The sequence below is a fragment of the Antennarius striatus genome, chromosome 2, assembly GCF_040054535.1.
Source record: "Antennarius striatus isolate MH-2024 chromosome 2, ASM4005453v1, whole genome shotgun sequence".
NCBI classification, from domain to species: Eukaryota; Metazoa; Chordata; class Actinopteri; order Lophiiformes; family Antennariidae; genus Antennarius; species Antennarius striatus.
Genome location: NC_090777.1, coordinates 2,074,372 through 2,097,612, shown reverse-complemented (window position 1 = coordinate 2,097,612; position 23,241 = coordinate 2,074,372). Strand labels below are relative to the sequence as shown.

The window sequence follows — 23,241 nt, the reverse complement described above, 5'->3', positions numbered from 1 at the left end:
AAGAATGACGAGTGGAAGCGGCACAAAAACCACACAGACACTAACTTTTCTTCTTTTTTTTCAACAAACTTCTTTCCCTCCCAAAACCAATATTGCAATATTGACACCATCACAACAAATCAGTCGGGTTTCTCATCACTATCTTCATTATTAATCTGTGATCGTAATCATCTTTATGCATATTTAAATGAACTTGTCGTTACATCGAGATGAACAGGCACTACACCAGTTAGGAGATCAAGTTACATCACTAACTATGAACAAACATCTTCTAGACGGCTAATAGAGGGTTTCCACAGCGCCACCTGCTGGCCCCTGTGTGCATAAGGAAGAGATCGTCAACATAAAAAAAGCATTTACACGAACACCTCTGACTGCCTCAACGTGGTTAGGTCTGCTTTTCAACTCAACACAGTTGTACAGTTACAATAGAATATAATCTTTAAATTACATCATCATATACAAAGCGGACAGCGTGGATCACGTCACGCTTTTATGATACACGACGATTCCATTGCCATGAAATTCATACGATATGGTTCCTATTACTTTATATGTTTTCAGTTGCTGTTATTTTAATGAACACATTTACATGTTTAACACTACATTTGTCTTAATAATCAATCACTTGCATTGTTTTTTTTTTGTACATTTTTTCTGTAACATTTACACAACTCATACACACTGGAGGATGACGTTTTCCCCAAAAATATTAACCTGGTAATGACTGTGTGTGTGTGTGTGTGTGTGTGTGTGTGTGTGTGTGTGTGTGTGTGTGTGTGTGTTTCAGTGTGTGTGTGTGTGTGTGTGTGTGCGTGTGATGGTTTGATGGTAGAGTCCTTTTTGCTAGGCTGGACAGCGTACTCTAAGACACAACTTGTGAGCTGGTGACGCGTTTCTCCTCATGTTTGAGACCCAAAACTGTTGAATCCTGTTTCTGAGCCCGACGCCTCCGACCGCTGTGGGTCCAACGAAACCCTAAATCACCAGGACAACCAGCAGAAAACCAGCAGCGCCACCTGGTCACACATTTATTTGCAACTCTGTGAGATGACACACCGATCGGTTTCCGATCAATGCGGTTCCTGCTGTAGATGGAGCCTCTGGAGAGCGTTTAGTGACTGATGTCATGACGGTCTAAGAGTCCCACGTTGCCATGGAGACGTATTCCCTGTGTTGTCGTGCTGTGAGGATCAGTTAAACTCAGTTAAACCAGGATTAGTTAAACCCGAGCGGACGGGGACGCGGCTACAAGCTGATCTTTGCTGAAGCTGTTCCACATGTGATATGTAACGTTATGACTTATTGCATGAAGAGAAAACGTGTGTCTGATGGGAGGGGGGTCATTCTTTGGCTCACAGAACTGGTGTTTGCTCGGCGGGGCTTAACGTACCGGTGGAGCCCTTCAGCCAAACACCCCTACATTCATGTCCTGTTCAGAGGCGTCCACCTGCAGCCCGCTGCATGGGCGTGGCCCACAACCCTCCTCTCATCATGAGGTGGCGACCTGGCGAAGGTGCCGTGATGTAACCTGCGTCTGGCAGCAGGATGAGGAACTCAACCCAGAATGAAAGCCAATCCTCTCCGCGTTCGGATGGAGGGATTAAAACAAACCAACATGAGACCGGCGGGTGACGGACGAGCGCCCCCCCATCCAGACGGACGTGAGGTCAACTCTGCATCTGTAGTCGTGTTGCATCGTGTTGCGGCCCGACGGGGGCCGCGGGGTTCGGGGAATCGAGTCGTTGCATAGCGCATGCTGCTATGCTGTTCAGAGACGTTCACACACACACACACACACACATAGCACTGCACACACTGGAGGGGGGGGGGGGCAAACCACAAAGGACACCCACAGAAAACCCCCAGGAGAGAGAGGATACTGTCTGTGGGACAAAACACTACACAGCATTCCCATGTCAGGTGACCACTGACCAATCACAGCATCAGAAATGCTACACAAGATGGCGTCACACCGTATTTACACAACGCAGGTTAGAGAAGGTGAGGAATCAGATTCCCTTTGTCACGAGAGAACAGTCAGCAGCGGGTCGCAGGGGGTAAAAGCTGCATTATGGGTAACTACAGATGCATTATGGGTAAATACCGCTGCATTATGGGTAAATACCGCTGCATTATGGGTAAATACCGCTGCATTTTTGGTAGATACAGCTGTATTATGAGTAAATACCGCTGCATTATGGGTAAATACCGCTGCACTATGGGTAGATACAGCTGCATTACGGGTAGATACCGCTGCATTATGGGTAGATACAGCTGCATTATGGGTAAATACCGCTGGATTATGGGTAGATACAGCTGTATTATGAGTAAATACCGCTGCATTATGGGTAAATACCGCTGCATTATGGGTAGATAGAGCTGCACAGAGAAGCGGTGTGTTCCTGCACTGATGTCATAGTGAGTGTGTGTCGACTCCTGTGTGAATGTAACCCACCCCCCCAAAACACTGGATAACACATATTATACTGATAACATCGTCTGTTAGGTTACTAAGTTTGTATTTAGGCGAGACTGCTTGGCGCCATCTGTTGGGCAGGGGGGGAGGGGGGGTTGCGCTGAAGTCTCTGGCTATGTGCGATGCGATTGGACGGGACAGTTCAAGCTGCCTCCAATGGCGTGTCCGTGTCCAGTCACGTGACTAGATGGGCTCCACGTAGTTGGCGGGGTACAGCCCCTCCCGGCCGTTGTCCAGGCGACCTCGACACCAGCCCTGCTCGTCCTCGTCCTCCGTCTTGGTCAGTTCATCACCTGTGGAGGAGAAACCGCAGTTTTAACCCTTCAGTGGGCGTACGTCTCTCAGTGATGATGTCACTCCCTCTGGAGCGCTGCTCCATTACGACATAAATGATGAAAAACGACCTTCACATACCAGACGTCTGTGGAGGCTACTGTAACACTGCTAACCTGTCTCAGAGTTTATGTCACCTCCAGAGAGCAGTGCATCCTGGGATGCGCTTCAATAAATGTATGCATCCCAGCAGTAACAACAGAATATACGGTAGAAACAACGCAAGGATTGAGTTTAACCAGTAGTACCATATAAAAACTAAACAAACTGTTAAGTTAATGTTTTTATTAATAACTTCATAACTGTTTAAGTAAAAACAAAAAAGAGTAAAATTATATATTAGTTTTATCAAAATGTTAAAGACTGGTGGTCGTTTAAAAGACAGTTTTAGAAATAAAGAAAGATGTAATACAGTTTGGGTTTTTTTAAACTTTTGCTTTTAATTCAGTATTTTTCTTTCTCTTTAATTCATATTTTCTCCTGTGGACACTGAACCAAGAACCTTCACACACATTTAGTAACATCTGTAGTAATACCTGTAGTAATACCTGTAGTAATACCTGTAGTAATATCTGTAGTAATACCTGTAGTAATATCTGTAGTAATACCTGTAGTAATATCTGTAGTCATATCTGTAGTAATATCTGTAGTAATACCTGTAGTAATATCTGTAGTCATATCTGTAGTAATATCTGTAGTAATACCTGTAGTAATACCTGTAGTAATATCTGTAGTAATATCTGTAGTCATATCTGTAGTAATACCTGTAGTAATATCTGTAGTAATACCTGTAGTAATATCTGTAGTAATATTTGTAATGATATCTGTAGTAATATCTGTAGTAATACCTGTAGTAATACCTGTAGTAATACCTGTAGTACTATCTGTAGTAATATCTGTGGTAATATCTGTAGTAATATCTGTAGTAACACCTGTAGTAATATCTGTAGTAATACCTGTAGTAATATCTGTAGTAATACCTGTAGTAATATCTGTAGTAATATCTGTAGTAATATCTGTAGTAATACCTGTAGTAATATCTGTAGTAATATCTGTAGTAATATCTGTAGTAATACCTGTAGTAATATCTGTAGTAATATCTGTGGTAATATCTGTAGTAATATCTGTAGTAATATCTGTAGTAATACCTGTAGTAATATCTGTAGTACTATCTGTCTCTTTTTCTTGATTTACTTTTGATTGCTTTTTCTCCAACTTTTGAATCTTTTTTGGAGGCATGATGATAATCAATCAATCAATCAATCAATCAATCAATCAATCAATCAATCAATCAATCAATCAATCAATCACCCTTTATTAGTCTATCTCTTAATCCCACCAGCAGACGTTCCAAAGTGTTTTAACAGACAGACAAACCCAACAGGACTCTTCTTGTTCTCTGGGGGGTCGAACTAACTCCTCTCTCACTGCAGCTTAGAACCAGCACACCTGTTGCTGATTGGTCGATTTTAATCAGACAGAATCACACAGGTGAGTTACACAGGTGAGTCACACAGGTGAATCACACAGGTGAGTCACACAGGTGAGTCACACAGGTGAGTCACACAGGTGAATCACACAGGTGAGTCACACAGGTGAATCACACAGGTGAATCACACAGGTGAGTCACACAGGTGAGTCACACAGGTGAGTCACACAGGTGAATCACACAGGTGAGTCACACAGGTGAGTCACACAGGTGAGTCTGGTGACCAGAAACTGGCTCCAGATCAGAACACACTGAATCTTTCTGCTGGATGAGGAACATTTACAGCTGGTGTCCCAGAGACTCACGGTCTGACCATCGTGTGACCTCTGTGTCGTCTCACCTGGCGTTTGACGCTCACCTGCTTTGAAGGAGAGCTCGTCCTGTTCCTGGCCTTCATAATCATAAAGAGCACGGACACGGACCCCCCTCCCGGCGCTGGAATCGTCTTCAAAAGAATTCCCGTTCCCTCCGTTCTCGTTGCCGGAGAAGGCGGTGGGCTGCTCGTCGTCGGACCACTCGGTGGAGTAGGCCTGGTTCTTATCGTAGCTGCTCACGCTGGAGGACGGAGAACACGCAGGTGAGACATGAAAGGGTTAACACTCGCTCACAATGTCTCGTGAAAAGAATAAAACATGGATGGTGTGGAGGTCATCCGTCAGTAGCGACTACAATCTACAGCTGGAACCAAAGTAAATTTATTCTAAACTACAAAAACCTTCTCAGACAGTTTAAATAAAAAAGTACAAAATGTTTTGTATAATTTCAGGATTCCTACTTCTATCCAGTCCTAACTTTCTGCAGGCGTCTGTTACCTGCTGCGGTCACCAGGTGGCGCCACGTGGTCGGTGCTGGGAGTGGGTGGGGCTCCGTCTGGCTTCTTCTTCTTTGGTGGAGCGCTGGCCTGGTCGGGGTTGTACTCCTGCAGCGCAAAGACACACACACACACACACACACACACACACACACACACACACACACACACACACACACACACACACACACACAGGTGAACAGAGTGAGCACTGGGTTCCAGCATGAAGGTGTGAAGGTGCCCCCACCTCGAAGGCGGGCCAGTTCATGTGCATCCCCGGCCCGTGGTTGTTGCTGAACCACTTCAGGTCCTCCTGGGTGTTTGCAGCCAGGATGGTCCTCTCCAGCTCCCTGTAGATGGAGGCGTAGCTGGGGACAGAACACAGAGGAGGTGAGAACCCAGAGGAGACCTGGGGGGGCAGAACCCCCCCGATGTTCAGTCACGTGCTGGGGGGCCATCCAGGTCCAGAAGCTGCTTCCATCAGCCTGGATGATGCTGATGATGCTCTGCAGTGATGTCCCTGACAGGTGTGTGTGAACGTGTGAACGGGCTGGTGTGTGTGTTCCAACAGAAACAGCTAGGCTACACCGGACCGGAGTGAAAGGGTTAAACTACATCTAAACTACAAATGTGGCCCCCCACATCATTTAATGTGGCCCCCGAGGGCATTAAAGGTCAGAGTGTCTAAAAATAAACAGGTCAAAAGTGTGTTTTGAACAAAAACTACATTTCCCACGATGCAGTATTTCAGCCCATCTTAACTCTGACTAAACGTAGTGAAGAAAGTTAACGTTCCAACTTGTGTCTGATGTTATTTGTCTTTATTGATTGATGGTTTGATCCTTGATTGATGGAGTTCTGTGGGTTTAATAACCTGACAAATGAAAAGGATTTATGTTAGAACAGAGAAACAAACAAACATGTTTTTTCTGTCTAACTCACGTTCATCTCTTTCTGTATTTTAGTGACGACTCTCTTTAGAAGACAGACGGCGCCGGGATGCTGCCCCCGCCCCCACCCCCACCCCCACCCCCACCCCCTTCAGCGTGGCTAACCTGGGGTGCTCGGTGAGGTTCAGGTGGCGTTTGATGTCCAGCAGCGCCTCCTTGAGGAAGGTGAGCCTCTTGACCTCGTGCTGCTGGCACTGGTCGAACACCTGCTCCATGCTCTCCATGTACTGGGGGGTGCACTTGTTCAGCTCCTCCAGGGACTTCTCGTATTTCTCTTTAGCCTGAGTCACAGAACAGAAACACAGATGAACCGTGAACCTGCTTCAGCTGAAACATCAGACACGCCCGTCCTCCTCCTTACCTTCTGCACGTCCTGTTTGCACTTGTCCACCTTCTCGTGGAGCTTCTTCTGCTGGTCTGGGGTGACCGACGCCTCCGTCTTGCCGTTGGCCTCTCGGGTCGCCGCCAGCTTCTCCTCCTTACAGGCCATGTGGTACGATTTCTTAGCCGCCTCCATCTGCGTGCCCACAACACCAAACAGTCTGATTTACCCCCCCTATGGTGTCCATACGCGACTCACCGACGCCCCCTGGAGTCTGTCTTTGTAAGATCACATGAAGTTGGCCCTCACCTCCTTGAGCTTCTTGGCCCACGGTTTCTGAGCCTTCTTGAAGCCCTCTTCTGCTTCCTTGGCCTCCTTGAAGCCTCCGATCATCTGCTTGTGGTAAGCCTCCTTCTGCCAGTTCTTCACCTTCTCCACGTCGTCGTTCATCAGGTTGTTCTTCATGTCCTGATGCAGCTCGCTCACCTTCTCCGCCTCGGTCATCAGGGCCAGCCAGGCTCTCTCCACGGAGCCGTACTGGGGGCCTGATGGAGGTGGAGGACACCACAGGTAACATCTACCCGCACCAGATGGTGTCACCGCAGATACCCTCAAAGATGCTGACCTTTCTCGATCAGCTGCCTCCACCTCTTGGACCAGGCGGTCAGCTGGTCGCCGTAGGCTTTTTCTATTTTAGATCGCTCCTGCAGGCAGCCCATCAGGTCGTTGCAGAGCCGATGGCCGTCGTCAAATCTCTTGACGGCACGTTTGTAGTTCCCCACCTGAGAACGGAGACGAGCAGCGTCAGCGATACATCGGTGTCTGATAAGATCCCCTCCGTCTGCTGGACGGCTTCAGATCAACGTTTCTGTTCATCACAACAAAAACGAAAGAAGTGAAGCAAAAACCCAAAGACAAACATCAGGTCCTCCTTCTTTACCCCCTAATTGGACGTTCTAGATCACATGTGTCAAACTCAAGGCCCGGGGGCCAAATGTGGCCCTCCACATCATTTAATGTGGCCCACGAGAGAATAAAAGGTCAGAGCGTCTAAAAATACATAGGTCAAAAGTGTGTTTGAACAAAACTACATTTCCCACAATGCAGTAGTTCATCCCATTTTAACTCCGACTAAACGTTGTGAACAAAGTTAACGTCCTAACTCGTGTCTGATGTTATTTTTCTTTATTGATTGATAGTTTGATCCTTGATTGATGGAGTTTTACATTTAGTTACATTACACTGAGTTACATTTAGTTACATTTATTAGTTACATCTGAACCTTTGAGGACAGCCGTGATGCTGATGTGGCCCCCGGTGAAGATGTTTAACCCCCTGTCTTATTTCTCATGGGGTCACCTCGAGCCATGTTTAAAATCTGTTTGAATGAGGACAGTTTACCAAAAACATCAGCTTGTAATTACCCCCAGTACCGTGTTCTACCCCCCCACAACCCTCTGCATTCTACATTTATCTTGTTTCTACATCCAAACTAAGCAGAAATGTTACATTTAGTTACATTAGTTACATCTGGCCCTTTGAGGACAGCTGTGATGCGGATGTGGCCCCCGTTGAGACGAGTTTGACCCCCCCGATCTCAATCTTGTTTCCTCCACATATTGAATCACACACAACTACAAACATGGATGGACACCTGCAGCCTTTAGTGTAAGCAGACACACACACACACACACACACACACACACACACACACACACACACACACACACACACACACACACACACACACACACACACACACACACACACACACTACCTATAACTGACTGTGATGGATGCTATCCAGCACAAACACACAGCTGACTCGTCCTCATATTTATAAAATATCTTTATCTAGAGACATATGTGCTTTAAATAAATACATTAAATAAATACATTATTATTTATATTTTTATTATTCGTGTACATTTTAAATCGAGGCTTCAACAGTTTAAGAAACATATCCATTCAAATCTTTCCACCTTAAGTCAGACCGCCTTAAACAAAAGCCGATCCAGGCTGCAGGTCTCCGCCTCCTCACTGCCTGCAGGGGGCGTGAGCTCATGGTGCATGAAGGGGGGGCAATGATGAAGAGGGGGGGTTGCTCGTGCTGGTGCATGTGTAGTTATGTAATCACTGGGCTTCTGTTTGTGTGTGTGTGTGTGTGTGTGTGTGTGTGTGTGTGTGTGTGTGTGTGTGTGTGTGTGTGTGTGTGTGTGTTTATACACACACGCTTTAATCCTCAGTGTTGTAATGCAGGCTGACAGATTCTCAGGGATTCATGACGATGTAGAGACAGAAATACACACAACCTGTGGACTCTGTGTGTGTGTGTGTGTGTGTGCGTGTGTGTGTGTGTGTGTGTGTGTGTGTGTGTAGTAAATACATACACTAAGTCATGTGCATCACAGACTGCTGAGCTGATTGGCTACAGAGCTGCGCTGTGATTGGTCCTAAGACAACTGTGCACGTGTGTTTAGGCTGTGAGCACCACAGAGAGGCAGGTGTGTGTGTGTGTGTGTGTGTATGTGTGTGTGTGTTGGCCTGTCTGATAGTTTGCCAAGTCACACCAACAACACGCAGGTGGGAGGGTTATACACACACACACACACACACACACACACACACACACACACACACTCTTGTTTCTGCGTCATTCAATAATGTGATGGTTTTATTGAATCAGAGTCTCATCAATTAAATATGTTTCCTAGTATTTATGAAACAGAAGCTGAGCAGAACTGCGTCTGCGTCAGGCGTCTGCGTCTGCGTGAGGCGTCTGCGTGGTGCAGACGCTACAGCAGGTGCTTGTGGAGGGAGGTGTCCTCCACACAGATGACTGCAGCTCTTTGTCTGCATCTCCGTGGACAAAAACCACCAACAAAGAAGAGTCTGTACTGAATGTACACACACACACACACACACACACACACACACACACACACACACACACACACACACACACACACACACACTGAACAAAACATTGTTCTACAGACTACAATGTATTTTTCCGTGACAGGCGTGTCCTTAAACATATGTGATCATGAAGACGTTTGAACTTCCTGTTCACAGGAAATCGAGGTTCTTTATTTATATTTCAGGTCAACTTCTGTTAATGAGGCAGAAGAAAAACTAATTAGGTCACCTGACCTCAAGAAACAGTTCCACGTGTTGGGATGTGTGTCGATGATGTCATCGATGTCGTTTGTCGTCAGCATAGACTGAAACATTCATTCATTCTTCCTCCATACCTGTTAGCTTCTAAGCTAACACGTGGTTAGCATAGCTTAGCACTGACTCAGTTTAATGATGTTTTTAAGCTGTCTTAATTCCTGATGTGTGCGTTAAAACATCACGTCCTAAAGATCTAGACCTATCAGAATGGCTCCGTCCTCCGGGCCCCGGGGCCACAGGCTGGGGCCCCCCAGCAGACGTCTGCTCCCTACCTCCCAGAAGCTGTCCATGGTGTCGTCAGCACCGGCGCTCTCATCGTAGGAGCCAGACATCGTCCTGGATGAGGTGAAGCTCTCTGGAGACGGAAGCTGTGGTCTGTGGAGCTGAGATCCTCACGCACTGAAGAGACAGGTGAGACACACAGGTGAGACACACAGGTGAGTAATGAGGAGGGCATCTTATATCAGCTGATCCTAGATCAAATGTGTCAAACTCAAGCCCCGGGCCAAATGTGGCCCTCCACATCATTTAATGTGGCCCCCGACAGCAGAAAATGGTCAGAGTGTCTAAAAATCAATAGGTCAAAAGTGTGTTTTGAACAAAAACTACATTTCCCACAATGCAGTAGTTCAGCCCATTTTAACTCTGACTAAAAGTTGTGAACTAAGTTAACGTCCTAACTTGTGTCTGATGTTATTTTTCTTTATTGATTGATAGTTTGATCCTTGATTGATGGAGTTCTGTGGGTTTAATAACCTGACAAATGAAAAGGATTTATGTTAGAACAGAGAAACAAACAAACATGTTTTTTTCTGTCTAACTGTAATGTTTGGAACTAGAATCAGTCAGAAATTCAGTTATTTAACATGAAGGAGTAGTTACATTTAGTTACATTACACTGAGTTACATTTAGTTACATTTATTAGTTACATTAAGGAGTAGTTACATTTAGTTACATTACACTGAGTTACATTTAGTTACATTTATTAGTTACATTAAGGAGTAGTTACATTTAGTTACATTACACTGAGTTACATTTAGTTACATTTATTAGTTACATTAAGGAGTAGTTACATTTAGTTACATTACACCGAGTTACATTTAGTTACATTTATTAGTTACATTAAGGAGTAGTTACATTTAGTTACATTACATTGAGTTACATTTAGTTACATTTATTAGTTACATTAAGGAGTAGTTACATTTAGTTACATTACACTGAGTTACATTTAGTTACATTTATTAGTTACATTAAGGAGTAGTTACATTTAGTTACATTACACTGAGTTACATTTAGTTACATTTATTAGTTACATTAAGGAGTAGTTACATTTAGTTACATTACACTGAGTTACATTTAGTTACATTTATTAGTTACATTAAGGAGTAGTTACATTTAGTTACATTACACTGAGTTACATTTAGTTACATTTATTAGTTACATTAAGGAGTAGTTACATTTAGTTACATTACACCGAGTTACATTTAGTTACATTTATTAGTTACATTAAGGAGTAGTTACATTTAGTTACATTACATTGAGTTACATTTAGTTACATTTATTAGTTACATTAAGGAGTAGTTACATTTAGTTACATTACACTGAGTTACATTTAGTTACATTTATTAGTTACATTAAGGAGTAGTTACATTTAGTTACATTACACTGAGTTACATTTAGTTACATTTATTAGTTACATTAAGGAGTAGTTACATTTAGTTACATTACACTGAGTTACATTTAGTTACATTTATTAGTTACATTAAGGAGTAGTTACATTTAGTTACATTACACTGAGTTACATTTAGTTACATTTATTAGTTACATTAAGGAGTAGTTACATTTAGTTACATTACACCGAGTTACATTTAGTTACATTTATTAGTTACATTAAGGAGTAGTTACATTTAGTTACATTACATTGAGTTACATTTAGTTACATTTATTAGTTACATTAAGGAGTAGTTACATTTAGTTACATTACACTGAGTTACATTTAGTAACACACGCACGCACGCACGCACGCACGCACACACACACACACACACACACACACACACACACACACACACACACACACACACACACACACACACACACACACACACACACACACACACACAGCTCTAACAGAAATAAATATTTCTGCATAAAAACAAAAATTGAACCTCATGTAAGAATCTTTCCCTTCATTGGTCCATGTTAACGTCTGCACCCCTAACCTTAACCTTAAGCCCCCCCCCATGAGGATGAGGGTCCCACTCGTCACCTGTGCCTCAGCTGAACCCACAGGACGTTTCTATTGGTGGGTGTGACGCCGGTTGACGGTTCAGGAGGAGGTTTATCCATCGGTTCTGCGTTTGAGGCCCAGTCCGTTTCATGACCGTGTAGAACGGTGTGTGTCACATGACCTCAGAGCCGTGTCAACACGCGTGCTCTCAGACGTGATGAAGGTGGTTCTGATCTAACTGCTCTAAACCAAACTTCATCACAGCTTTCATTAAATGATCACTGATGACGTCTACAATCAGCTGTTCACGCTTCTATTGGACCGATCGATCACATGATCGCTGGTTCAGGCCTGATCAGAGTCGTCTGGACTCCGGTCTGGTTCTGTTCATCCTTCACCCCCCCACCCCCCCAACATGCTGATTCATTCCAGCAGCATCCTTCATCCTGAGTCATCACATGACCTTCAGGCCCGTCTGGACCGACGTGACCCGATCGTCCTCCAGGAAGGAAAAGGAACAACAGGGGAGGGGGGGCTGCTTCAAACACCACCCCTCAGCATCTACGGCGCTCCAGCAGCACCTGGTCAGGGTTGCTCCAGAAGTGTTTTTACCCCCCAGCCCGGGGGCTCTTACAGCTCAGCCCAGGCCTTCAGGAGTGAACAGCAGAGACCAGACCCCAGACACCACAGCGCCATCATTTCACCCCCCCCCCCCCCCCCAGTGAGAAGTGTTTCTCCCAATATGTTTCTGTCATCTTTTGTTCTCTTAGGGAAAATGATTCTCTGGGGGATAAAATAGCTGCTGCTAGCTGTTAGCTTCACAAAGCACAAGAGGTCAAACAGGAAATAAACAGCCAGACCCTGTTTAAAGGTCAAATGTCCCCCCCCAGCACCTCCAAACATTCACCATTAGTGTTCATATTTAAAGTGAGTGTCCCAGTCTTGATGCTATCAGATGATCCCCACTGACAATTGTGTATTTTGGGGGGGTCATTTGCATTGAACGTGTATTTAATACGTTACCATGTTTGCACACATGTAAATCAGACCCTTAGCATGCTTATATCCGCTAACCGCTAATCCCATATAAGGTAAAGCTGTGCTGACAGAATGTGAGAGAGAGGAACGTGTTGGTTTGATGAAACGGACTCGAATCAAATGTTCCTGCAGAACAACTTCAATGGACCATTAGAGACCAGGAGAAGAGCTGAGCTCCATCCAAACCCTTTGTCCCCCACAGAGACCGAACGGGTCAGACCGTAGAACCAAACCCCCCCTCAAAGCTGTAGAGACACCCAGACGAACGACTGCATGAGGGTTATATCATCAGTGGTCATAACGGGGGTCCGGCTCTGGTCTCCTGTCAGCTGGGATCTCAGTAGGAACAGACTTCATTCTGTAGTCACTAAAAACCAGGACGTGTAAAAGCTTTGTGCTGCGTTCACAAACGATCGTGAGCCAACAGGAAGTGGGCGAAGCCCGAAGGCCAGAGGAGATTAGCAGCTCGAAAGAAGCTCTTAATCTGAGCAACAAACAAACCCGTCGTCCGATTAGCCTCTGCGTCCATGACGACGCCCCGTGACATCACAGCCCGGTCCAGTCGGCACCACAGGCGGACCAGAGGATTATTGATCGTTATATTTTCACCTTTAATTCACACTTAAAGCAACAAAACCCATTTGAGAAAGTCTGAACGCGTTCAACACAATCCACCTGTTCAGGTGAACAGGCTGGGCGGGGTCCACTCACCATGGTCGGCTCCATTGGGATATTAAACCAGAGAAACTAAAACGCCCCCCCTGGTGCAGGGGGGAGGTCCCAGCGGTTCCTGTCCCGTGTGAAACCGGACGTGTTCCTGCTGCCCGGAGCCGTGTGGCCGACGTGAACCCGGGAGGACGATGGGTCTGAGCAGCGTCTCAGCCTGAGGATAATCCTGCAGTGTGCTTAGAGGGGGGGGGGGCTCTGGTTCAGAGGGGGGAGGCTCTGGTTTATAGGGGGGGGTGCATAGTGGTTCAGAGGGGGGGGGGGGCCTCTGGTTTATAGGGGGGGGTGCTCAGTGGTTCAGAGGGGGGGGGGGCTCTGGTTCAGAGGGGGGGCAGGATGAGGGGCAAACGGAGGGAAGCTGATGGACGCAGTGTTCACTGAGGACAGATTCACCTGTTTCTACATAAAGACAGAAGTGATGTCAGCCTGGGCTGCGAGGACACCTGCACACCTGAGCCCAGGTGTCTGACGGTAAAGGTGGGACACACGTCCCACACAGAGGTCTGACGGACCCTCAATGGACCCTCAATGGGCCCTCAATGGACCCTCAATCGGCCCTCTATGGGCCCTCAATGGGCCCTCGATGGGCCCTCGATGGGCCCTCAATGGGCCCCACAACAAGCACTGATCCCGTTACTGTGAGGACATTTCACAGACGGATAACTTGCCCCAGCTCTCTACAGAACTCTGTCCCGCCGCTGAAGCGTGGATTCAAACCAAAGACCAACCAGAGTGACGTCCGTCTGAAATGAGTCTCCACCAGGTGAACGCCGAGCAGCTCCAACAACTCTCACCTGAGCTCCAACAGTCACCTCATCCTGTCTGTGGATGCTGTGTGCAGCTGCAGGCCCGACTGCAGACCCGACTGCAGGCCTGACTGCAGCTGCAGGCCCGACTGCAGGCCCGACTGCAGGCCCGACTGCAGGCCCGACTGCAGACCCACCTGTGGGAGACCATCACCCTCTGCCAACAGAGAAACTGTTGAAATAACTACAGATTTTTCTTTCAGGTCATTTGAATTATTTTATAGAAAAGGTTTAATGTTGACACGTGGACAGAGTGATCTGAGACGAGAACCCGAACGCTCATCAGCATCATCAGCATCATCACCATCATCATCTTCACCATCATCATCATCATCATCATCATCATCATCATCACCATCATCATCTTCACCATCATCATCACAGGAGACTAGGCCATCAGACATGAATTATTGAAAGAAGAAAGGAAGCACTCAGGTCCTTAGGTGATCACACACACACACACACACACACACACTGAACACACACACACACACACACACACACACACACACATACACACACACACACACACACACACACAGTACTTTAAAATCCATTATGTGGACCACTATTAAAACACTGGAGCACAGTGTGTGTGTGTGTGTGTGTGTGTGTGTGTGTGTGTGTGTAGCACTGAGTTTACATGTGGACGCTGTGTTTCTCCCTGTGACCCCACAGGGGGGTCAGAGGTCGTGGTCGGCCTCATATCATTTGGACCTGGGGGGTGGATGCTGACACATCACGCTGGGTGACGTCTGACATCCCATAAAACCGTTTGAAACCGGTTCCATCTGACGTGTGTGGACACAAGGACGGTTCAATGTCAGCAGGAGGAGGTTATAACTGCTGCTATGACATGAGCTCATAGAGGCTTATGCAGCCAGCCGGTGTGAACAGACTGAGAAACATCATTAACAACCATCTGGGTCTGGACCTGGACCTGGACCTGGACCTGGACCTGGACCTGGGTCTGGACCTGGACCTGGACCTGGATCAGTACTGGTGCTGGTCCTGCTAACGGTTCCTTTCCTCCTGAGGGACGTAATCATGTTCCTTGTATTCAAGGCGAACTGGACGTGTGTGTGTGACGAGACACGTCTCCTGAGGGGACACACACCGTCTCCTGAGGGGACACACACCGTCTCCTGAGGGGACACACACCGTCTCCTGAGGGGACACACACCGTCTCCTGAGGGGACACACACGTTACAACCCCCCCCATGGAAACCAGCCTTGAATAAAGGCTGTCATGTCTTCAGGCTGCTCTCCAAACCAGAGTTCTGCTGAACATTTTTTGCTCTTGCAGAGGAATGAGATGGAAACACCTCCTCAGCTGGCTTCAGTCCCTCACATATCACCTGTTTAAAGGTAGACTGACTGACCATGTGACCACGTGACCATGTGACCATGTGACCATGTGACTGCTCATGATGCTAAAACATGAATCTGGGGTCCAACAGAACTCTGAAGGTCCTTCATGTGTGAGAGATAACCTCAGACGTTTGGGAATGAAGAGAAGAAGGAGTGGATGTGACCTGGATCAAACCCCCCCCCAGAGGACAGGAGGGTTTCTAGGACCCCCCCCCCCATGAACACCAGTGATCATCACTGCTGCAGTCGTTACGTAACCATCAGGTCTTCTGCCACGAGCCTCCTGGTGACAGGATGGGGAAGATGGGGGCAGGGGGGGGCAGGAAGAGACGGACCGGAGGGGGGGGGGCATGTTGTGATGAGTGGGGATGAAGGAATGAACTGCAGCAGCTGCTGGAGGATGGGGGCCTGGTTCCATTCCAGATTTTCCTGTTGTCCGGGAGGGAGGGGCTAAACGGGGGGAGGGAGGGGCTAAACGGGGAAGGTTAGTCCATCCAGGAACGCTCTTCACACAGCCCCCCCCCCTTCCTCTGCTTTACTGCGTGACGCCGCCGGAATACTGATGCCTTCAAATGCATGGCGTGTGTGTGTGTGTGTGTGTGTGTGTGTGTGTGTGTGTGTGTGTGTGTGTGTGGCATGTGAATTTATGAGGTATGCGGCAAGTGTGTGTCTGTGGGGGGGGGGGGGGGGGGGGGCTGGAAAGGAGATAAATCTACACTCCCTCCAAACGTAACAACAAAACAACAACAATACAATCCTCTCAGCCAATGGCACGAGGGTTCTGCTCCTGATGGTCCAATCAGAGGAGACCCTGATGCCCCGCCCACAGAGCGGCTATGCTAACATGAACCCATGTAGCATCAGAACTACAGGAAACACTGAGAGAAATCCAGAGGCTGTGATTGGAGGATCTCCACTGAATATGTTCTAGATAAGAAGATGAAGAAGAGGAGGGATCACCACCGGCTCCTAATCACCTTACATCACTATTTATACACACCTGTAATACCTGGAGCCTCATTAGCCACTGACTTCACTCTAAATCGCCCGGCAACAGAGCAGCCAATCAGAAACACTGTGGTCAGTCTGTTAATCACGTGTGGAAACAACACATAGATTCAACATCAGAATGAATGAATGAATGAATGAATGAATGAATGAATGAATGAATGAATGAATGAATGAATGAATGAATGAATGAATGAAGCTCCAGCTGAAGTTCAGTCAGGGGGACTTCTTCATCTCCTGGTCGCTCAGTCCAGTTTATCAGCTGATCACATCTGACCAATAGCGTCACAGCTTCACTGTCAGCCAATCACCTCTTTCAGCGTGACTCTCCACATTCATCTCCTCCCTCCACATCCCCATAGCAACCCAGACCCCCCCCACCAGCGTCACCGTTCGTTCGTTTCTCCAGACTCATCAGCCGCCACCACCAGCGTGTCTCCACCTCCAGCTCCCTGAAGAACCTGACACTTCCTGTCACCACTGACTTCCCAACATGCTAATCCTGACGTGCTGCTGGATGTAACAAGCCCTCTGATTGGTTCTCCCACCCGTCTCTCCCACTCCCCCCTGTGGACACCGTGTGTGACGTCATCCTCTCACAGCTTTGGGTCTTCATGATAAATCCCTTTCCTCATGAATGGTGATCTCTCCAAAGACACCAAAGATATCCAAACTACGATCATCTCATTTAAAGAACACAAAAACCTCTTAAAGGTAATTACAAGAGTCAAAATGGTAAATCTACCCCCCCCCCTTGGAAATAGACTCCAGATGAATACAATCTTCTGTAGATGGGGGGATTACAGTAGTCATGTGACCTGTGTGACAGGATCACCAGGCACGCATGAATCATGGGAAGGAAATCCAATATAAAAACCTCCAATTAGAAACTAGAATAACCTCCAGTTAGCCCCGACACACTCAACCCCCCCTCCTGAAATATTAACGCCGCTGACAGCGCTAATAATTCATGAAGCATCCATCATCAGGACTCATGAGCTCCTGAACACTGTGGTTTCTAAGGATTGCTCCTGGAAGTTCACCTCCGAACAGGCAGGTGGCGCCAACGCGTTCAGACTCACCTTCTCCACCAGCAGGTCAGGTTACCATAAACCTGAGAGGAGGTGTTGGTCTGCAGGAGATCACCTACGAGAGAGAGAGACAGAGACCACTGAGACCACGTGAAAAACAATCAGCTTCACCAGAAAACATCAGCAGATGACCTGAAGTTAATGGTGAACCGTCCTGGTGAGATGAAGTCTGACTGGAGGGAGTTAGAAGATCTGATGAGATCAGCTCCTGTTTGCTTGTTGCTGGACAACATTTATTCTGATAAACAGGTTTGTAGTGATGAGCTGCACTGAACTCAGATAATTAGTTTAAAGTAATAATGAAGTCATATTATTATCACAGCTCACACGGGGACACGCGTGACACGGGGACACGCCGCCTCATCACGGATGGAGCGAATTCACATCCGTGATGAATCAGCACCAACAACCCAACACACCTGATGTCCAGAGCCCCCCAACACCAGAGCCCCCCAACACCAGAGCCCCCCAACACCAGAGCCCCCAAACACCAGAGCCCCCCAACACCAGAGCCCCCCAACACCAGAGCCCCCCAACACCAGAGCCCCCAAACACCAGAGCCCCCCAACACCAGAGGCCCCAACACCACAGACCCCCAACACCACAGACCCCCAACACCACAGACCCCCAACACCACAGACCCCCAACACCACAGACCCCCAACACCAGAGCCCCCCAACACCAGAGGCCCCAACACCAGACCAAACAACGAACCAACGACAAACGAACCCCCCCAGTGTTTGCAGAGACCCCTCCCTGCTATTTTTTTCTGCGTCGGGTCTCCTTGAGGGTCACCCCCCCAGAGGTCACATGGTCTACAGACAGAACACACTGACACTCTGGTCCATCAGTATTGATCCCAACCCTGGTGCATAATTGATGAGCTCTGTTAGAGCACCAGGACACCAGCGTGAATCAGGAGAGTCAGGAAATCAGGTCACATGACCAGGATTCAGAGCAGGGAATTATGGTCTGAGGTGAGACAGCATGAACGACCAGAGGGAGCGACCACAGCGTGTCCCTCACAGAGACCAGAACGTCTCATGTCTGAAGAAGACGTCTCACCGTCACCACCAGCGTGTCTTCTGAGAAGGTTTTTTCAGTTTTAATCAGATATCATTCTCTGAGGAGAGACAGTTCATCAATATTTCATGAAACAAAAAGAATCTATCTCGTGTTGATCTCTCTGTCCTTCAGCAGGAAGACAGAACGCTGTCAGAACCTCCTACACCTTCCTTTCTGTGAATCTCCTCTGTTCTGAGAAGAGTCTCCAGCTGCTCTCCAGACTCTGGATTGTTTCACACCTTGTCAGAAATAACGGAGTGACCCCTTCATCAACAGCCACATGACGGCTTCACACACTGTCTCCTCTTCCTCACACACGTCAGGAGTGTGACACGGCAACACGACAACACCGAAGGTCACCCACGTGACTGATCACCACCGTCCCCAAGGATCACCACCGTCCTCCAGGACAGAACCACCCAAAGGAGACACGACAGGAAGTAGAACCACCCAAAGGAGACACAACAGGAAGTAGATTCACCCAAAGGAGACACAACAGGAAGTAGATTCACCCAAAGGAGACACGACAGGAAGTAGATTCACCCAAAGGAGACACGACAGGAAGTAGATTTACCCAAAGGAGACACAACAGGAAGTAGATCCACCCAAAGGAGACACGACAGGAAGTAGATCCACCTGAAGGAGACAACAGGAAGTAGATCCACCTACAAGAGACGACAGGAAGTAGATCCACCCAAAAGAACCACAACAGGAAGCAGAACCACCCAAAGGAGACAAGACAGGAAGTAGATCCACCCAAAGGAGACACGACAGGAAGTAGATTCACCCAAAGAAGACATAACAGGAAGTAGATTCACCCAAAGGAGACATAACAGGAAGTAGATTCACCCAAAGGAGACACGGCAGGAAGTAGATCCACCCAAAAGAACCATGACAGGAAGTAGATCCACCCAAAAGAACCACAACAGGAAGTAGAGTCACCCAAAGGAGGCAAGACAGGAAGTAGATCCACCTTAAAGAACCACGACAGGAAATAGATCCACCCAAAGGAGACACAACAGGAAGTAGATCCACCCGAAGGAGACAACAGGAAGTAGATCCACCTACAAGAGACGACAGGAAGTAGATCCACCCAAAAGAACCACGACAGGAAGTAGATCCACCCAAAAGAACCACGACAGGAAGCAGATCCACCAAAGGAGACACAACAGGAAGTAGATCCAACCGAAGGATACACAACAGGAAGTAGATTCACCCAAAGGAGACAAGACAGGAAGTAGATCCACCCAAAAACAGACAATAGGAAGTACAGTAGATCCACCTACAAGAGACGACAGGAAGTAGATCCACCTAAAAGAACCACAACAGGAAGTAGATCCACCCAAAGGAGACACGACAGGAAGTAGATCCACCCAAAAGAACCACGACAGGAAGCAGATCCACCAAAGGAGACACAACAGGAAGTAGATCCAACCGAAGGAGACACAACAGGAAGTAGATTCACCCAAAGGAGACAAGACAGGAAGTAGATCCACCCAAAAACAGACAATAGGAAGTACAGTAGATCCACCTACAAGAGACGACAGGAAGTAGATCCACCTAAAAGAACCACAACAGGAAGTAGATCCACCCAAAGGAGACACGACAGGAAGTAGATTCACCCAAAGGAGACACAACAGGAAGTAGATTCACCAAAGGAGACAACAGGAAGTAGATCCACCTACAAGAGACGACAGGAAGTAGATCCACCCAAAAGAACAATGACAGGAAGTAGATCCACCCAAAAACAGAATTCACATTTAAACAACACCAAAAGTTTAAACTACCTCCTGGGCGGAGCTTCACACACAACACGCATGTGGAGGATCTTCATGTCACCACCACTGGTTTATAGTCACGGTTAAAGAAAACCCTACAGCAGGGGGGTCAAACTCATCTTCACCGAGGGCCACACCAGCATCACAGGGCCAGATGTAACTAATAAATGTAACTAAATGTAACTCAGTGTAATGTAACTAAATGTAACTACTCCTTAATGTAACTAATAAATGTAACTAAATGTAACTCAGTGTAATGTAACTAAATGTAACTACTCCTTAATGTAACTAATAAATGTAACTAAATGTAACTCAGTGTAATGTAACTAAATGTAACTACTCCTTAATGTAACTAATACATGTAACTAAATGTAACTCAGTGTAATGTAACTAAATGTAACTACTCCTTAATGTAACTAATAAATGTAACTAAATGTAACTCAGTGTAATGTAACTAAATGTAACTACTCCTTAATGTAACTAATAAATGTAACTAAATGTAACTCAGTGTAATGTAACTAAATGTAACTACTCCTTAATGTAACTAATAAATGTAACTAAATGTAACTCAGTGTAATGTAACTAAATGTAACTACTCCTTAATGTAACTAATAAATGTAACTAAATGTAACTCAGTGTAATGTAACTAAATGTAACTACTCCTTCATGTTAAATAACTGAATTTCTGACTGATTCTAGTTCCAAACATTACAGTTAGACAGAAAAAACATGTTTGTTTGTTTCTCTGTTCTAACATAAATCCTTTTCATTTGTCAGGTTATTAAACCCACAGAACTCCATCAATCAAGGATCAAACTATCAATCAATAAAGAAAAATAACATCAGACACAAGTTAGGACGTTAACTTTGTTCACTACGTTTAGTCAGAGTTAAACCGGGCTGAACTACTGCATTGTGGGAAATGTATTTTTTGGTCAAAGCACACTTTTGACCTGTTTATTTTTAAACACTCTGACCTTTTCTGCTCTCGGGGGCCACATTAAATTATGTGGAGGGCCACATTTGGCCCCCGGGCTTTGAGTTTGACACGTGTGACCTAGATCATAATGACAGGAAGACCAGCTGTAAACAACAACACAACAACAACACGAGCATGGAAACACATCATCATCATCATCATCATCATCATCATCATCATCATCATCATCATCATCATCATCATCATCATCATCTCTCCCCCATCTCTCCTGGGGGGCACCTTGACCGCTGACACTGAAGCTCAGTCCTTTCAGCACCGCGGACAGCTCCACACGGCCGCCTCCCCTCGCCTGCTACGTCATCATCTACGTCATCACCGGGTGAGAAGCTGCAGGCTTGGGGAGGGACGCTCACAGTAGGCCTCTGTGGCTCCTCTGTGGGGGGGTCCGCTGTAAACCTGGATGCGTCTAATCTCTGGAGCAGATCTGATGAACGATTAAAGCCCCCCCACGCTCCTCCGGGGGGGGGGGGGGGCTGTCTGACGGTCAATTACAGAACGTCAGCTCATTAACATTCACGTCCACTTCACGGCAGATCCACGCAGAACCGGAGAAAAGCCCCCCTGCCCCCGATCCGGTGTGTCCGAACCGATAACACAATCCTAGCCCCCCCGCCGTTTGACGCATAATAATGGAACCAGCCCCCCCTCTGACCATCATGTTCGTCCGTGGGGTCTGAACGGTGGAACCGAACCGCTGCACGGTCAGCCGAACCGACCCCCCCCCCTCCACCGTGTGATGCACGACGGTCCTCTCCCCCACCGACGCATCTGAACTGACGCCCCCGGTGGTCACGGTGGTTTCTATCGCTGCTAAAGAACACGCAGTTCTTATGGGGGGGGGGCACCGACCCGATCCACTGACGCGGGATGCCTTCATCCCCGCGTCGCCTTCCGCTGGAAGGATGCTGAGCCCCCCCCCCCCCCCCCCCCGCAGCGCGTCGCTCTTACCGGAGGACTTACCGGGGGCGCTGCCTGCAGCCGGTCCGTGGGGGCGCGTCCGGTCACTGTTTCCCTCCCCGTGACAGAAGGTGACCCTCCGTTGTGTTCGAGGCTCCGCATCCACTGGATCACGATGCGCGCAGCGAGGGGGGAGCTCCGCGGCACAGGCGCGCGTCCGGGTGGGGGGCGGCCCAGCGCGCTGCTGCCAATGGACGGACGTGGGGGGGGGGGATCAGGAGGAACCGCACCGGGTTCCGGTCCAAACAGTCACCGGGGGAGCCTCTGGGTCTGCTCTGCTCCGGTACCGGCAGCGTTCAGCGGGAGGGGGGAGGGGGAGTTGTTGACATCAAACAGCGGTCACGGCCGTGAACGTCTCTGCTGGGGGGGAGGGGGCACGGGGGGGTGTTGAATCCGTGACAGATATCAGTCCTTAAGGTGAAGATTAATTCTTGTTGTCTATAATATAAACCGGGGGGAGCCCCAAATGTGACCCCCACCCTCCAGCCAATCAGCAGAGAGAATCAGGAGAGGGGGCGTCACCCACGCTGCGTGGGGGGGGGTGCGCGGGTTGAGACAGGTTAGTGTCCCGAACATGTCCCGGTTCAGACACCCGGTGGAGCTCCGGTC

General features: G+C 47.5%; 1 protein-coding gene across 2 annotated transcripts; it reads right to left on the bottom strand.

Moving 5' to 3' along the window:
* Positions 1 to 76: 76 nt before the first annotated feature.
* pacsin1a (protein kinase C and casein kinase substrate in neurons 1a) lies at positions 77 to 22,777 on the bottom strand. 2 transcript variants are annotated; one of them, XM_068338970.1, is made up of 11 exons: positions 22,636 to 22,777; positions 17,824 to 17,887; positions 9,834 to 9,960; positions 7,010 to 7,166; positions 6,694 to 6,929; positions 6,424 to 6,579; positions 6,168 to 6,343; positions 5,360 to 5,480; positions 5,114 to 5,220; positions 4,660 to 4,856; positions 77 to 2,772 (listed from the first exon to the last, which is right to left on the bottom strand). In XM_068338970.1, the coding sequence occupies exons 3-11, from the start codon at positions 9,891 to 9,893 to the stop codon at positions 2,663 to 2,665; spliced, it is 1,320 nt and encodes a 439-aa protein (XP_068195071.1). In that variant the 5' UTR covers positions 9,894 to 9,960; positions 17,824 to 17,887; positions 22,636 to 22,777; the 3' UTR covers positions 77 to 2,662. The 2 variants fall into 2 exon arrangements, with proteins under 2 accessions (XP_068195071.1, XP_068195061.1); XM_068338960.1 differs by lacking the exons at positions 17,824 to 17,887; positions 22,636 to 22,777 and adding an exon at positions 13,542 to 13,705.
* Positions 22,778 to 23,241: the final 464 nt, after the last annotated feature.

What these genes read in the sequence shown, in the direction of transcription:
- pacsin1a (XM_068338970.1), bottom strand. Translation starts at nt 9,893, where the DNA reads ATGTCTGGCTCCTACGATGAGAGCGCCGGTGCTGACGACACCATGGAC. An exon ending in CCATGGACAGCTTCTGGGAG is followed by an intron (nt 7,167 to 9,833) that starts GTAGGGAGCAGA and finishes CTCCGTTCTCAG; the next exon opens with GTGGGGAACTACAAACGTGC. An exon ending in GAGGCAGCTGATCGAGAAAG is followed by an intron (nt 6,930 to 7,009) that starts GTCAGCATCTTT and finishes CACCTCCATCAG; the next exon opens with GCCCCCAGTACGGCTCCGTG.